The sequence below is a fragment of the Cervus canadensis genome, chromosome 22 (assembly GCF_019320065.1).
Source record: "Cervus canadensis isolate Bull #8, Minnesota chromosome 22, ASM1932006v1, whole genome shotgun sequence".
NCBI classification, from domain to species: Eukaryota; Metazoa; Chordata; class Mammalia; order Artiodactyla; family Cervidae; genus Cervus; species Cervus canadensis.
The window spans coordinates 59,081,395-59,099,677 of record NC_057407.1 but is presented as its reverse complement, the minus strand read 5'-3'; the positions used below and the strand labels follow the sequence as shown (position 1 = coordinate 59,099,677).

Below are 18,283 nucleotides of genomic sequence, written 5' to 3'. Positions count from 1 at the left end.
CAAGTCTGTATAAGAGCTCAGTTCATATATTAGAAGCAGTTTACCTACAACTCAAAGGGGAAAACTTTTAAATTCAGTCTAAGTTGTATCTCTTATGTATTCATTCATTTAAAATCAGTAGTATGGAGTATCTATATGATCCCAATGTATTATAGACATTGTGTTAATCAAGTTGAACACAGGGTAAATGATCAAACAATTCCAGATCCATGTGTGTATGTGCTCGGTCATGTCTGACTGTTTGCATCCCCATGGACTGCAACCTGCCAGGCTCCCCTGTTCATGGTATTTTTCCAGGCCAGAATATTGGAGTGGGGTGACATTTCCTCCTCTAAGGGAACTTCCTGCCCCAGGAATTGAACTCATGTCTCTTGCATCTCCTGAATTGGCAGGTGGATTCTTTACCACTAATGTCACCTGGGAAGCCCAGACAAATGTAAAAAGTGACATTATAAGCATTTGACAGAATCCTAAGGGAAGATGAGAAGGGAATTCCATGAATATGTAAACCATGTATAAACTTACAAAGGTGTAATACTTGAGACAAACTTAAACTAATGTCCATATTCAGTAAGAGTAAATGGAGCTATGAATATAAGTTCCCCTGGGCTGTCTCAGAACTCACTGAGGCTTCTTTCTGAGGGTCTTATTTGGATATTCCACATTTTCCTGTCAAATGAATACTGAAACAGTCCCAATTTTGTCTCAAGACCCTATTCCTACTCTAATTTTAATGTTTGTATATGCAAAACCTCCAGTTTTGTACATTTGAATTTGAATAACAATTTAGTATTTATGAAACAAAATTAAGAATTTTTCACAATATAAAAGTTGTTCTCCATCTCATTCCAACATACCACCTTCAATGCCGTTGCTCAGACAATAAAGCTTACAGTGTTCACTCCTCTACTGGTCTTCTATGACTTATTCATACCTTTAAGAAATTCTGCTGTCTCTATTTTCAAAATGTATTACAAATTTAATCATCCCTACTCCGTTTCCTTCCAGGCCACTGCAGCAGCCTCCTGCCAGCTATGTCCACTTCTATTCTGGCCTGTAACAACTTGTTATTAACCCATATGATTCTCTTTCATCCTGTTCTGATTATATTCCTTCACTGCTCAAAACTCCCACAGTGGATTCCAATCACGTAACCACAGTTTAATGGATCACATCTAGTATTTATGGTAACAAGAACAGGAATCCTCATATTATGTTTTAAGATACTAAAGCTGAGAACATTTCATTCATTTCCCCAAGATTGTGCATTTTTAGTTTTACTGGTAAAACTAGAACTGGAATGTAATTTTGAGTTATTTCAATATGATTTAATGTCTTACATAATAAAGAATGTCACACAATTGTGAAACCTGGTTCCCACTATTTACTGTTAGTCTTACTTTATGGAGGCTTGTTTAGAATCTGAAGGAAGAAATTTTAAGTTATTCACAAAGACCTGGAATTCTTATTTCATCCAGTATGACAACAGAAGGTGAAATCTGCATTATTGTTTGAGAAAATTGTTTTTCATTCAGCTGTCTGTACATTTTCTCCTTAGACTCTTCTCATTATTCAGGCAACTGTTTTTATTTGTATTATAGAGTTTTAAAATAAACTCCAAAGTGCACATCAAAAAAATGAAGTTTACCAGATTAGGATAATTTATCAAAAAGACAAGCAGATCTTTATGTTTACATAGGAATATAGCAACTAAACTTTTCCTAGGGGAATTTATCTAATGTAACCTTTTTTTTTTTTTATCAACTTCAAATAGAAAAATACCATTGAGTTATTTAGCCCTTCTCATTTTGTTATATCTGTATGGCCAGACCAGTTGACTTGAGATTTTGCAAGACATTCTTGTGTTTTGTTTTGTTTTGTTTTTCCTTTTTAGGCACTGCTTTAAGCTAGCAAATAACCTCCCCAAAATTTTAAACCAGTTATTAAAGTGATATCATCTTTTTATCCCTATAGGGATAATACATAACTTCACTACCTCTGTAAATATGTCAGTCTCAGCCAATGGAAAGTAATGCTGTTAAATAGGAATCCTGACTACCCTCTGCGCCTGGTGCTCCCAGGGAACCCCAGTAGAGATCTTTCTAGTCAGAACCAACGCTGTGAGTAGGTGGACTCTTATAGTTCCTATTATGAATGCAAGGTGCACCTCAGCAGCAACCAGCAGGGAAGTCTGAAAGAACAAGGTTTATTACTCAGGGATCATGAAGACTATGCAGCATGCCTGGGACCACACAGGGAAATAATGAGACACAGACATATAGAGATGAGAAAGAGAGAGATGTTGAGGTCAGAAAAAGAGAATCTGAGATTCTGCCTTCACTGGACTCAGGGATGGGGTGCCTATGTTTCCTAGGGTTCACTTTTTATTGGTGAATTTAAAACATAAAAGTGTGGCTAAATCACAGGAGGGAAACTTTGGGGTCCTGTGAACGGTCAGGTATGGATCACCCAGGGCTTTGTGAAAGGTGAACTGCATGGATGGAGAGGTCTGGCTCCGTATCTGGCTGTGTAGCTGTTGATGCTGAAGATGGATGTCTTTGAAACGGTTGCCTGGACAACCAAAAGCATAATGTTAGCCACTTACATTACACTCCAAAAAATGGATTGTCAGGCACTTACACCACAAGACTATTGCTAGATAAATTCACATTCTGAGCCACTGGGGATTAGAACCGCACCACATTTTTTTCTTGGGAGAAACAAAACAAAACAAAACTACATCAAATTTCAAACCGGGGTGAGTGCCTCATGTCCAAAAACTCTTCATTCTATAGACAGGTTTTTAAGCGTAGTTTTCTTTTTTTAGTTATGTGAAACATAAGTCAAACATATTTAAAACCAATAAAATTTTATTTAAGGAATTTCACATGTTGTGATTTCTTCCACTGCACATCAAGGTTATTTTAGTTCCCCTAAAGTAAGGTAGTGCTTTTAAAAAGATCCTAGGCTTTTTTTTTTTCATTTATTTTTATTAGTTGGAGGCTAATTACTTTAAAATATTGTAGTGGGTTTTGTCATACATTGACATGAATCAGCCATGGATTTACATGTATTCTCCATCCCGATCCCCCCTCCCATCTCCCTCTCTACCCGATCCCTCTGGGTCTTCCCAGTGCCCCAGGCCCGAACACTTGTCTCATGCATCTAACCTGGGCTGGTGACCTGTTTCACCCTAGATAATATACAGGTTTCGATGTTTAAATTGAACTATATTAGACATGTAACGCTGTGGAAGTTTAAGGTGTACAACCTGTTAATTTGATGCGTTTATAGACTATAGTAGGGCTTCATTAGTGGCTCAGATGGTAAAGAATCTTCCAACAATGTGGAAAACCCGGGTGTGATCCGTGGTTCAGGAAGATCTGGAGAAGGAATTGGCTAGCCACTCCAATAAATCTTGTCTGCAGAATTCCACAGACAGAAGAGCCTGAGAGGCTAAAGTCCATGGGGTCTCAAAGAGTCGAACATGACTAACACTTCACTTAACTTCATAGAGTATATTATGATTATCATCACAAGAATATACAACAGAGAAAAGACAATCTCTCTAACAAGTGGTGCTGAGAAAACTGGTCAACCACCTATAAAAGAATGATGCTAGAACACTTTCTAACACCATATAAAAAAATAAACTCAAAATGGATTAAATATCTAAATGTAAGACCAGAAACTATAAAACAAAGGCAAAACACTCTCTGACATAAATCACAGCAGGATTCTCTATGACCCATTTCCCAAAGTAATGGAAATAAAAGCAAAAATAAACAAATAGGACCTAATTAAACTTAAAACTTTTTGCACAATGAAGGAAACTTTAAGCAAGGTGAAAAGACAGCCCTCAGATTGGGAGAAAATAATAGCAAATGAAGCAACTGACAAATAACTAATCTCAAAAATATATAAGCAGCTCACACAGCTCAATTCCAGAAAAATAAATGACCCAATCAAAAAATGGGCCAAAGAACTAAACAGACATTTCTCCAAAGAAGACATACAGATGGCTAACAAACACATGAAAAGATGCTCAACATCACTCATTATCAGAGAAATGCAAATCAAAACCACAATGGGGTACCAGCTCACAACGATCAGAATGGCTGCTATCAAAAAGTCTGCAAACAATAAATACTGGAGAGGATGTGGAGAAAAGGGAACCCTCTTACACTGTTGGTGGGAGTGCAAACTAATACAGCCACTATGGAGGACAGTGTGGTGACTCCTTAAAAAATTAAATAGAACTGTCATACGACCCAGCAATCCCACTGCTGGGCATACATACCAAGGAAACCAGAACTGAAAGAGACAAGTGTACCCCAATGTTCATCACAGCACTGTTTACAATGGCCAGTACATGGAAGCAACTTAAATGTTCATCGGCAGGTGAATGGTTAAGAAAGCTGTGTTACATATACACAATGGTATATTACTCTGCTACTAAAAAGAACACATTTGAATCAGCTCCAATAAGGTGGATGAAACTGGAGCCTATTATATAGAGTGAAATAAGTCTGAAAGAAAAAAACCAATACAATATATTAACACATATATATGAAATTTAGAAAGATGGTCACGATGACCCTATATGCAAGACAGCAAAAGAGACACAGACATAAAGAACAGATTTTTGGACTCTGTGGGAAAAGGTGAGGGTGGGATGATTTGAGAGAATAGCACTGAAACCTGTATATTACCATACGTGAAATAGATGACCGGTAGAAGTTTGATGCATGAAACAGGGCACTCAAAGACGGTGCACTGGGACAACCCTGAGGGATGCGATGGGGAGGGAGGTGGGCGGGGGGTTCAGGATGGGGGACATGCTGATTTATGTCACTGTATGGCAAAAACTACTACAATATTGTAAAGTCATTAGCCTCCAATTAAAATAAACTATTTAATTAAAACAATATGATTGCCATCAATAAAAAGAAAAGAAACTTGCAAGTTGTGTTGGAAGTTACATTTATTCTGCAAGGCAGGTGAAGCAGGTTTAAAAGCACTGGTAATAAAGATATTTTTGAAAACATTAAAAAAAAATTCTCAATTGTCCTATCAGTCAGTTCACAATTCTTTTAACTGGACTCTTTTATATGCACTGAACATGGACATACTAGTATCATGCTTCCCAAATCCCCTTCCTGGAAACTTTGGGATCTAAGTCCTCTAAATGTTAATTAAGTTCAAATCCTTTTCACTCCTAAGCTACCACACCCCAGAATAACAGAATTTGTTAAGACATTGTCACTACCTACAATCAAAGAAAAAGTGGACTATTCAATCTTCCACATGTTAGTATCTATGTCTTGTCATTCTTTGCCACAGATCTAATAGTTGGTTCTGTAAGTAAAGCAAAATACATAGTTACTCTATGAGGCATTTTCAATGATGTGAGTCTACATTAAAACCCTTTATTGTTTGGACTTTCCTGTGACTTGACCCTGGTTAGCTGTTTGGAAGCAGTAAGGGATAAAGGAGGAAGTTCATGAGAAGAATAAACATCTTGACATGACAGTGCTTTTTTTTTCTTTTTTTCAAATGAGGCAGTAATGTAGTGTGTAGGCTAGAGAACACTGCTCTTTCCTCTCAAGAAAGAGGAAACTACTTATGTGAATATTTGTACACTCACAGTTCTTATTGATCTTCATACAAATGTGTCTGTTCTAGATGTCAGAGTCCCACTCCTTACCAGAGCACTGGTAAACAAACATTCCCCATGAGGTTGCACATTCAGATTTCTATAAGGTTCTACAGTATTTATCATAAAACCCTGGACAGGAATTAGATCTTATTCTCTGTCTGCAAGAGATGTGGTGACAATGGTAAAAAGGAACTCTGTATTCAAAGCATGTCCAGAAGACATACTAGATAGAGTATATTTGAGGAAGTACCTAAATTAGACACAGTATGCAGCCTTTTTCAAAGGAAAATAATATTCCTTTTCCTGAAGTAGAAGACTTCAATTAAAACTCTGCCACCTGCCCGGAATTTACTACTGTGAAAATCTCATAGGAACAGAATCCAACTGTAGCAGCTATGATTTACTTTTACTTAAGGTAAATCACTTAAAAAGATTAGCCTTAAATTTAACCAAAGCTAAAATCAAAACTAAATATACATATACATATATATATATATATATTCCTAGTTGTATAATTCACATATCTCCATTTTCAAATGCAGAAATAGATAATATTTTCCTTGAGCCAAAGCATTTCCAAAGTTCTTGGTAAAATAAAATTACTACAAATTTAGTAATTATATATGCTTTAGTAATTTATAAATAGAAAAAGAAGTTCCAAATAAACAAAAATAGGCACACTGAATTTCTTACATAGATAGAAATACAAATAAGAAAGAAAATCAAAATCAGAAAGACTCTTCATGACCATTTAATCAGACTGTAATATTGGTAAATGATGACAAAAGGTGATATACGTCTCTACTGCATAAATATAATTTTCATCCGAATATCTCAGTGTTTCTTAAGCTACTCTCTTTTCTTAATTCTATCAAAACTCACTAAAATAATTCATACTTGTGGTGTAACTATTTGTCTTTCAAATCCTAAAAACTCTCCTCTGGCTTATAACATTCTTTTTTACTTAATTATTATTTTTAAACTGCCTATTGTCAACTAAATGTACTCTTTTCTTCTAGCTCACATAAATTCATCTACCTCAGTGATGACCAAACTAGACAGCATATTAAAAAGCAGAGACATTCCTTTGTCAACAAATGTTCATCTAGTCAATCTGCGGTTTTTGCACTAGTCATGTATGGATGTGAGAGTTGGACTGTGAAAAAAGCTGAGCCCCGAAAAACTGATGCTTTTGAACTGTGGTGTTGGAGAAGACCCTTGAGAGTCCTTTGGACTGCAAGGAGATCCAACCAGTCCATACTAAAGGAGATCGGTCCTGGGTGTTCATTGGAAGGACTGATGTTGAAACTGAACCTCCAATACTTTGGCCACCTGATGCAAAGAACTGACTCATTTGAAAAGACCCTGATGCTGGGAAAGGTTGAGGGCAGGAAGAGAACGGGACAGCAGAGGATGAGATAGTTAGTTAGATGGCATCACCAACTCAATGGACATGAGTTTGGGTAGGCTCCAGGAGTTGCTGATGGACAGGGATGCCTGGTGTGCTTCAGTTCATGGGGTCGCAAAGAGTCGTACATGACTGAGCGACTGCACTGAACTGAACAGACTAATGAGCAAAGGTAATTAGCAAATATTTTTAACTCATCATTTAAAATATCTCTACAAATTAGAAGATTAAATTTCTGTCTTTGATCATTTTGACTGCAAAACAAAGCTTCTCAACTTAAGGCAATAATACACTTGCCCAATTGGCAAAATAACTATGATTTGATTATTTTCTGCATATATACATTTTCATTCAGATTATTTTTGTACACTTAACCTCCTTGTGCTTAGTATTATATTGTCTGAAACACTACTCTTCTTCAATGTTAAGATACTAGGCTATATAAAAAATAAGATATGAAAACTATCTGACAAATACAAATGTAAAATATCTACTTCAAATATTTATGTGGGCTGTGTTTGAGTGGAGAGATGTGAATCAAGATGTTATGTCTTTTTTTTTTTTATTATTATTGCAAGCTCTGTAAGAGACTTTATTAATTCCAGAAAGATTACATTACTTAAGACAGAAAGATAAAAAAAATCTTCCACTAACTTAAATAAATTACAGTATTAACTAAAGCTTTACACAGAACATCAATGTATAGTATCAGCAGAGATATTTTGCACCCCAAATCTATACATATTTTCATGGTAAATGGTGACAATCTTGAAAATGTATTTAAAATAAGATACATTTAAATACAAAGTACAGTTTGAAATATTAAACTAGGAAATTAGGAAAATCTTAAAAGTGTATTTTGATCATTGGAGGTATTCATACAGTAAAATATTTCAATTATGCCCAAGCTATTAAACCTAAGACAAAATTTACTACAGCTTAAAAAATTATACAAGGCTTTCATGGAAAGAGCAATTTTTCATTGAAAATAGGTGATACACTTTCCTGTTGCCTCATTTTCTTTTACTAGTCCAGAGCTTTTTCATGGCATTTTTCATCTCAGCATTTCTCAGAGTATAGATTAGAGGGTTCAACATAGGAGTGATAATTGTGTAAAACACAGTCAAGGATTTATCAATTGGTAAGGTGGAAGGAGGTCTCACATACATAAAAATACAGGGCACAAAAAAGAGGACCACCACGGTAATGTGGGAACCACAAGTGGACAAGGCTTTGCGCCTCCCTTCCTGACTAAGATTCTTCAGGGAGTGCAGGATGACCCCATAGGAGATGAGCAAAAGCATGAAGATGACCACACAGATCGCCCCATCATTGGCGACCACTGTGAGGCCAATAACGTAGGTGTCAGTACACGCAAGTTTCAACAAGGGATACATGTCACAGATGAAGTGGTCAATGACATTGGGCCCACAGAAAGGAAGGCTATAAACAAAGAGAAGCTGAACTACAGCATGTAAAAACCCACCAACCCAGGCCAGGAGAAGAAGCATAACACACACTCGCTGATTCATGATTGTCAAATAATGCAAAGGTTTGCAGATGGCCACATAGCGGTCATAGGCCATGACCACCAGGAGTAAAATCTCAGCACCACCAAATAAGTGTCCTATAAAAAGCTGGGTCATGCAAGCTTGGAAGGAAATGGTTTTATTTTCATAGAGTAAGTCTATGATCATATTTGGGGTGACTGTAGTAGAATAAACAGCATCCATAAATGATAAGTAGCCTAGAAAGAAGTACATAGGGGCATCCAGGGTTGCACTGGACACCACAGTCAGGACAATGAGTAGGTTGCCCACCATGGTCACAACGTAGATGAGCAAGAACACAACAAATAATATTTTCTGACCTTGGACACTCTGAGTGAGTCCCAAGAGGACAAACTCAGTTACATTTCTCCTTTGTTCCATAGATTTTTCTATATGTCATATTTCAGAGCTCAGGACAGAATTAGCTGTAAAGATAATTCTTACACATGGCTGCCTGAAAAATTAAGATAATGCATTTACTTATTGAACCAATAGGCAGTATGGTTATTATGCTCTAATACTTTCAGAGATTATAATACCAGCCTGATTAAAATATCCTCCCTAACTTCAACAATATTATAAGGAGGAGGCAAGTGATTAGATAAGTCAGTGAAGTTCTACAGGTACTTTATCATCTTCTCATGTTTAACATATTAACAAACAATGCTTAGAGAACATTATCAATTGAACCTATCAATTTAGAGATTTAGAAATACCTACCCTTTAAAATATCCCCAGATATAGATATTTGAAGTTGGTTTCCAGAAACACTTCATATTAGAGAAGTTTAGTCTATTCTGGATCTTTATAATTTTATTTTTATTTTATTTATTTATTTTTTATTCTGGATCTTTATAATTTTTAACTATGTGGAAAAAAGGATACATTACAAAAGAGTTTCCACAACTAGAACTAGCTTTCAATTTGGAAGCTAATTAAATTGTACATATAAATAATACCTTACACAAAAATAAAAATTGATTAAAGACTCAATTAAAAAAGTAAATCAAGATTTACTTCATAATTACGTTACAGCTAGTAAAGAAGATTATTTTCTCCATTCTAATGGTGGAAGAATCTTCTTAATGAATCACTGAAATTCCAAATAGATGTCTTAGAAATTTTCCATTATTTTAAAGGATTTAGGAAAAGATACCACAACATCAATAGACATAGTACTTACTGGAAATCATTTACATTTTATAAGATATAATTGGAAATAATATCTAAAATAGACAAAGATCTCTAAAGAATTCACTAATAAAATATAAATTAAATATAAAATAAATGAATTAAAAACAAGCAATTAAAAAAGAACACATCTAAATGGCAAACACAGTTATGGTTGGAAGCTGAAGTTCACCTGTGAAGAGAAAAATAGGAATTGAAGTGATAGCTTGCTTACAACAGTATTACTTTGGGTTCTTTAAAGCCACTTGATCATGTTCTACAGATGCTATATCATCTTCTAATTTTTAACATGTTAACAAGCAATGCTTAGAGGACATTATCAATTGAACTTATCATGAGATTTAGAAGTATCTGTCCTTTAAAATACCCCCAGATAGATAAATTTGAAGTTACTTTCTAGGTACACTTGATGTTAGACGAGGTAAATCTATTCTGGATCTTTATAATTTGAAAGTATTCTAAAAGAGTATTACATAATAACACTGATCCAACATATTTTAGTAATAGCAAAGGACTCCTGATTTGGCTGACCATGAGAATCAGATTGGAGAACTTTTAAAGGACTGAATTCTCACCCCACCAGTGTACTGTTGCAAAATGGAAAACCTAGTTCAGAATCTTGTTTCTCAATACACTTCCTGAGTTACCTGCATAAGGAGAAAGACTTTCAGTCAATGTTCTGGGGTCTGGTGGCTTCTTCTTTGTCCTTGAGGCACTGATGCCATCTCTGGGAACACAGAGAGTAAGATACACGCAGCATCACTGGACCTTGAACTAGACATTTTTCATGTTTGTAGAAAATCAGATTATTTTCAGTCTTTCAGAAAAATATTACTCTTCAAATTGCTGGAATTTTCAGAATGAATCTAAATGTCCTGTTGCCCAAAGAAATTTGATTCTTGATTGTGAGCAGAGATTTAAAATATTCATTGCTGGCAGAATTTTTCCTTTTAAAAAGCAAATGTTAAAGCAACATTTTCACTAGAGAGAAAATTGTAAATTCTGTGTGGATTGTCAAATAAAAATTGCTCTTTTTGTTTTATAACAATAAAAGTGAAACAGAGAAATAGCATTTACCACATTTTCATTCTTGATTAATTATACTATTCTGTCTTCATTCAGTATTGTTGAATTTTGGGTTTTCTGAAAGATGGATAATAATTTCATATACATACTTTATTTATATGTATGTATTTATTATATTTTTGAGTCCATCATTTTAATGCATGAATAATTCAGTTATGTGAGCACTGGTATAGGCTAATACTCTCAGAGGTAAGGCAAATGTCTGTAAACACTTTATCTACCTTTAAACCACACCACATATAATTGAGGCATTTAACTGGTGCATCTCCAAGAGTGATTCTTTTCTAATTATATTCATTGGGACCTTAATCAGAATTTTGACAATACACTCTACCTCCAGAGATGCCACCAGATCACCAAGTGGATCTGGACTTAGAGAACTCTTTTGGGGAAAAAGCATAAAAGAACAAACTGAGGTCAAGCCACCAAAAGGGAAAAGTCCAATCTGGATAGAAATGAAATATGTGGAAACTTTCTCTTTTAAATCATAACCTCAAAGTCATCAAATCTGTTGAAGTTCATTCTTTGTCTTTGCACATGACATCTGATCTGATTTCCAGAAATGATGAATGCTAACTTCGGAACAAGTCATTTAAAACTTGTTTCTATTGCAGATAAAATTAGATAAAATTGTCGATAGAATTTGTATTTGTGTGAGAGTGAAGAAAGAAAAAAAGAACAACATTTGTGGGACTCTTCTATTTATCTCAAAGTGCTGCTCATGGAGACTCAATTCAGCAATATAAACAGCACATGAGGGCTGAGTCATTCAGTTGTGTGTGACTCTTTGCCACTCTTTGGACCATAGCCCATCAGGCTGCTCTGTACACGGGATTCTCCAGGCAAGAATACTGAAATGGGTTGCCATGTCTTTCTCCAGGGGATCTTCCTGTCCCAGGGGCCAAACCTACTTCTCTTATGTCTCCTGCATTGGCAGGCAGGTTCTTTACCACTAGTGTCATCTGGGAAGCCACAGAAAACATACATATATATAATTCAATTGAAAGTTGATAGCTAAAACATAACATTTTCCAGCTACTTACAAATTAAAAAATACTAATATCTAAATATTATATAATATTTATTAGATATTATTTATTATTAAATGATACATTGAACATAATTAAATAAATAATATAAATATTTATATTTATTTTATAATATTTATAATTTTAAATTTAATATTTTAAATATTAATTAATAAATTAATTAGTTTTAAGTGATTTAATTACATATAAAATTATATATAAATTATAATTTATAATAAATATATAAATTATATAAATTATAAATTTAATTAATTAATTTTAAATTAAATTTAAATTAAATTTAAATTTAAATTTAAATATTAAATTATAACATAATTTATAATAATTATAATTATATAAATAATGTAATTAAATAAATATTATTAGATAATATTTATTTAGATATTAATAATATCTAAATAATATCTAATATCTAAATAGCTAGTGTATAATTTTGAAAAATGCAATTTAAATAAGAATATAATGGCATACATGTATAAAATATATATGTAAGATATTTATGAAGAATATATAAACTATATGCTATATTATATTATATATATATATGAATTGACTGGAGGCAGCTAAAGAAGTGGTTAGACATTTATAGCTTTAACGGCAAGTATTAGAAGACAAGATATATTAAGAATTGAACTAAGTTTCATTGTCAGGAAACTAGATAAAGAAAAGCAGAATATGCATAGAAAATGGAAACAATAAACATTAGACAGAAATCATTGAAATAAATATTAATAGAAAAATAGGGAAAATCTGTGAATGCAGAAATTGTTTCTTTGAAAGTTTGATAAAATTGATAAGCTCCTAGCAAAATGAGTTAAGAGAAAAATAATAGGAAGAACAAAATATCAATTGTTTGAAATTGAATTGAAATTCAATCAACTGAATTGAAAATGAAAAGACTGTCCTCACTGCAGATTTTACTGATCTTAGGAAATGAGAGAAAATATGATAAATGAGCTTATGACAGTATACTTGCCAACTAAAAGAAAATGGGTCACTGCTATGAAAAACACAACTTTCTCAAAACAGTAAGAAAAACAATGAAAAACAGGAATAATCTAATACTCCAGAAAAATGAGACTTCCCTGATGGCTCAGATGGTAAAGCATCTGCCTGCAATGCGGGAGACCTGGGTTTAATCCCTGGGTTGGGAAGATCTCCTGGAGAAGAAAATGACATTCCACTCCAGTATTCTTGCCTGGAAAATCCCATGGGTGGAGGAGCCTGGTGGGCTACAGTCCATGGCTTCACAGAGTCGGACACGACTGAGCGACTTCACTTTCTTTCCAGAACACTAATTCTTACATTCCTTCCCTTGCCAAAATGAAATTCTATTCTCATGTAGTTTGCAAATAAATTATATATTAAAATTAATCAAGAAATAGCACCAATCCTATATTAATACTTTCAGAGGTGGCCAGAAATTATACTTCCCAAGTCATTTCATGCAGGCAGCATCGCTCTTACACCAGAATGAAGCAAGAGCATCTCAAGGAAAACAATGAGATCAATATCTCACATTAACACAGACACAGAATTCTGAACATAATAATAAGTTTGATTCTTTTGAATGTTTTCTTTTTGGATTATTTTCCTTGCTGTTATGGTTTATGAGGCAACTGCAGAGGAGTGCTCAGTCTCAGGCTTATTATGTCCTACTGCTGCTGCTAAATCATTTCAGTCATGTCCGACTCTGTGCGACCCCATAGACAGCCGGCCCACCAGGCTCCCCAGTCCCTGGGATTCTCCAGGCAAGAACACTGGAGTGGGTTGCCATTTCCTTCTCCTTGTCCTACTACTTCCTTCATATTCATGAAGGATCATATTCATGATGCCCAGCCTCCATCATATTCAACCCACTACACAGGCCCTGTGCATTATGAGGTTTTCCAGCTGGTGAAAATAAGTGCTCTTTCTGGTTCAGAGTGAGCACCAAGCTATCTTCTGTCTAATCCATCTGGATAAGTCTTTCCCCAGCCTGATGTAGTCTCCTCAAATGCATGAATAATTGAGGGAATGCTATCCAGATCTCCAGCATTTCCTTCCTCAGTCTCTCTGATTCTCTCTCACTGTATCCCAGGTCTATCGGTCTATCATTTGCAATATTCTATCATCGAGCCGCCTTTGTCTCCTCAGAGCCTCAGCTTCATTTCTTACACTCAGGGGAACCATTCCACTCCACAGGGTAATCTTCCTGACCCAGGGATCGAAACCCAGTGTCCTGCATTGCGAGCTGATTCTTTACCATCTGAGCCCCAGGGAGGCCCCGACTGTGATAAGTTTGGAATGCTACTCAGTAATGAACTACTGACAAACAGTAATCTGTGTAAATTTCAAATGCATTCTACTGGGCACAAGAAGAGATATTTAAAAGACTAGATGTTAGACATGATCTCACACATAGAAAATCCGAAAATTGCATCAGAAATTATTAGAACTAATAGATAAATTCAAGAAGCTTGAAGGATACAAAATCAACAAACAAAAATTAGCTACATTTGCATATACTAACAATGATTATTGGAGATAATTTAATTTTAATTTTGTATATAATTCCATATACACTAGCATCAGAAAGAATAAAATACTTAGGTATTCATGTGAGGTGATGGATGCATAAATCAACTTCATTTTTGTAATCATATCACAGTGTATAAAAAACTGACTTAAAACTCAGCACTCAAAAACCTTAGATCATGGCATCCAGTCGCATCACTTTATGGCAAATAGATGGGAGAAAAAGTTGAAACAATGACAGATTTTATTTTCTTGAACTCAAAATCACTGTGGATAGTGACCGCAGGCATGAAATTGAAAGACACTTGCTCCTTGGAAGAAAAGCTATGACAAACCCAGGCACTGTATTAAAAAGCAGAGACATTACATTTTGAACAAAAGTCCTTAGGGTCAAAGCTGTGGTTTTTCTAGTAGTCATATATGGATGTGGCAGTTGGACCATAAAGAAGGTGGAGAGCCAAAGAATTGATGCTGCCAAATTGTGATGCTGGAGAAGACATTTGAATGTCCCTTGGACAGTAAGGAGATAAAATCAATCCTAAAGGAAATCAAACCTGACTATCTATTGAGGGACTGATGCTGAAGAGGAAGCTCCAATACTTTGGCCACATGATGTGAAGAGGCAACTTAATGTAAAAGACTCTGATGTTGGGAAAGACTGAGGGCAAGAAGAGAAAGGGGCAACAGAGGATGAGGTGTTTGGATGGCATCAATGACTCAATGGACATGAATTTGAGCAGACTCCTGGAGGTAGTGAAGGACACGGAAGCCTGAAGTACTGTAGACCATGGGATCACTAAGAGTCAGACATGACTTAGAGACTGAAAAACAACAAAAATTATGAAATTGTACAAATTTACATGCAACTCTAATTTACCAATTATACCTCAATAAAGTGGCGGGGGGTGGGGGGGCTAGGACATTCTCAGTTCAGTTCAGTTGCTCAGTCATGTTCAATTCTGTGACCCCATGGACTACAGCATGCTGGGCTTCTTTGTCCATCACCAACTCCCAGAGCTTGCTTAAACTCATGTCCATGGAGTCGGTGATTCCACACAATTTCCAGTGAGTCAGTTCTTCATATCAGGTGGCCAAAGTATTGGAGTTTCAGCTTCAGCATCAGTCTTTCTATTGAATATTCAGGACTGATTTCCTTTAGGATTGACTGGTTTGATCTCCTTGCAGTGCAAGGGACTCTAAAGAGTCTTTTAGAGCACTACAGTTGAAAAGCATCAGTTCTTCAGTGCTCAGCTTTCTTTAGGGTCCAACTCTCACATTATAGAAAAGACAAAGAATGGAAATAGATCAAGGTTTTCCAAGACCTGGAGTGAAAGAAGGAAGTGATACAAAGGGGTATGGGTAAATTTTTATTGATTTAAAATGATAATTTTAAGACATTTTGCATATTTATTGATATTGTATGTATTTGTCAATACTTGGAGAACTTTAACTAAAAAGGATGAATGATATACTATGAAGATTATATCTTATGTAAAAGATTAAATCTTACATAAAATTATATCTTATGTAAAAATGGAAACAAAAAGAATTCTTATGCTGAAACATCAGACAACTGGAAGATGTAATAGAAGACAAAATCCTATTCACAATAGTAGCAAAAAAAAAAAGTAAAAACTCAAAACAATAGTAGTAAAATTCAAAAAGACTAAATCTACAAAGAACATAGAAGAAAACTTGTTAAGTGGAAATATCTACCCAGTTTACAGATAAGAATTCTCTTCTCTAAAGATATGTTTTTTGAATCAAATCTTACTGAAAATGCTATCTAAATGTAGCTTTTACCAGCCTACCTAATTGAACTTTAGCTTAAGACTGTAAGTATGGAAAAATAAGAGCTACCCTGGCAGCTCAGATGGTAAAGAGTCTGCCTGAAATGCTGGAGACTGGGGTTCAATCCCCGGGTCGGAAAGGTCCTCTTGAGAAGGGAATAGCTACCCTCTCAAGTTTTCTTGCTGAAGAATTCCACGGACAGAGGAGCCTGGCAGGCTACAGTCCATAGGGTCAAAAAGAGTCAGACAGGACTGAGCGACCAACACACACACACACACACACACACACACACACACAGAAGAATAAACATAGTTCTGATAAGGAATAGTAATGAATGACTCCTAGGCTTATGAGGCATCACAGTGCATTTTAAATCAAATGCAGTCAAGAAACATGTTAAATGGTATATGAATAAAGAGATCACTGGCAATTAATAGCACCCTGTTTTTTTTTTTTCTTTTTTATTCAATCACTTCACATTGTAGAATACAAAGTTGGAATATCAAGTCATGAGGGAAAATAATTATGCATCTATACAAATGGCCATCATCAAAAATGATTAAAATGTAGTGCCTACTTAGTTCCTTACAGAAAAGTATATGGCTCAAAATTTTAAACATTAAGTACAAAAAAAGACTTAAAAATGTTGAAAAATATGTTGATGTTTTAATAGGAAAGTTCTTTTAGCAAGACATAAAAATTGACAGATTTCATAATATAAATGTAAAAATAATTCTACATGACCCAAAGTATTTTGCACCATATAGAAACAAAAAATCAAATCAAGCAATGATAAATTGGAAAAAAATCATAATCAACATGCATGGTAAATGGGATAACTTCCTTACTATTGCCTTAAATCATGAAAATCAGTATCAAACAAGACCAGTAGTCAAATAAAATGCATAAAATGCATTCACTGACAAGCCATGAAAAGAAATACATGAGGCTAAAAATATGAAGAGGTGCCCAAATTTGAATCTATTTATTTGTAATTAAAATATATGAAAGAAACACAATCTTATTAACCAGACTCTCATAATTAAAAATGTTTAGCCTTTACTGGTGGTTGACAATGTGGTCAAATATATATTTGCCAGAATGAGGGAAGTAGGGAATGTGATTGAAGTCATGGATGGCATTTTGTCAATAAATATAAACATCAACAGTTTAAATACACATACTTATTGACTCAACAATTCCACTTCTAGGAACTCACATTTAGAAAATTTCATAAAGACTTTATTGCAGAATACTTGCCAGAAGAAAACATGAAGACAATTGGATACATTAATTTTAATGTATGGTATACAAAGGTCTTGAATAGACGTAGTAGTAAAATACACATGTATACAGAGAGACATAATCACAAACACATATGTGAAAATATATGTGTTTGTGCAATGATTTTCACTTGAAGAAACATAGGAATAGAGTAACTATATCTGAAACAACTGGGAGAATCTAGATTGGGATGGGAAAGAGGTTTATCCTACCTATTCCATTTTGCATGGATTCTATTTTTCATATTTACTGTTATCCATTATATCTTTTGTTTCTTACTTAAAGGGTAAAAGACTACATTAAAATGTCCTATGTAACACAAATGAAATTGAATAAAGAGAATGCTCTATATAATGTGAAATATTCTATCTGGTGCAATACAAAAATAAAGATAAATTAAGACTCTAAGAATAAAACTAAAAATGGGAAAATAATAAAAAGTAAATATAGAAGTTAAGTAAATTTTAGTGGAACTGTATAAAAATTTAGTTGATTAGTCCATTGCATCCTATTTAGTGAGTTTCTGTTGTAAATGCATTCTACCTTACTAGGTGCGGTGTTGAAACAAACAATATAGAGTTTACATTCTAGCAGGGAAATTGTTACTAATAGCACAAATACATAGTATATTCTTTAACAACAGCTACCATAAATCTTCAAGGAAGTGAAAGTTTGCATCAGATTTTTTAAAACTTCTGCATTCCAAAACAATTGGCCTTAATGGTAAATCAATCTCTTCAAATTAGAT

At 34.5% G+C, this 18,283-nt stretch overlaps 1 protein-coding gene across 1 annotated transcript; it reads right to left on the bottom strand.

Annotated features, from left to right (window-relative positions):
- Positions 1-8,080: 8,080 nt before the first annotated feature.
- On the bottom strand, positions 8,081-8,998 carry LOC122424814 (olfactory receptor 4A15-like). The gene has a single exon (XM_043443020.1). The coding sequence runs from the start codon at positions 8,996-8,998 to the stop codon at positions 8,081-8,083; it is 918 nt and encodes a 305-aa protein (XP_043298955.1).
- Positions 8,999-18,283: the final 9,285 nt, after the last annotated feature.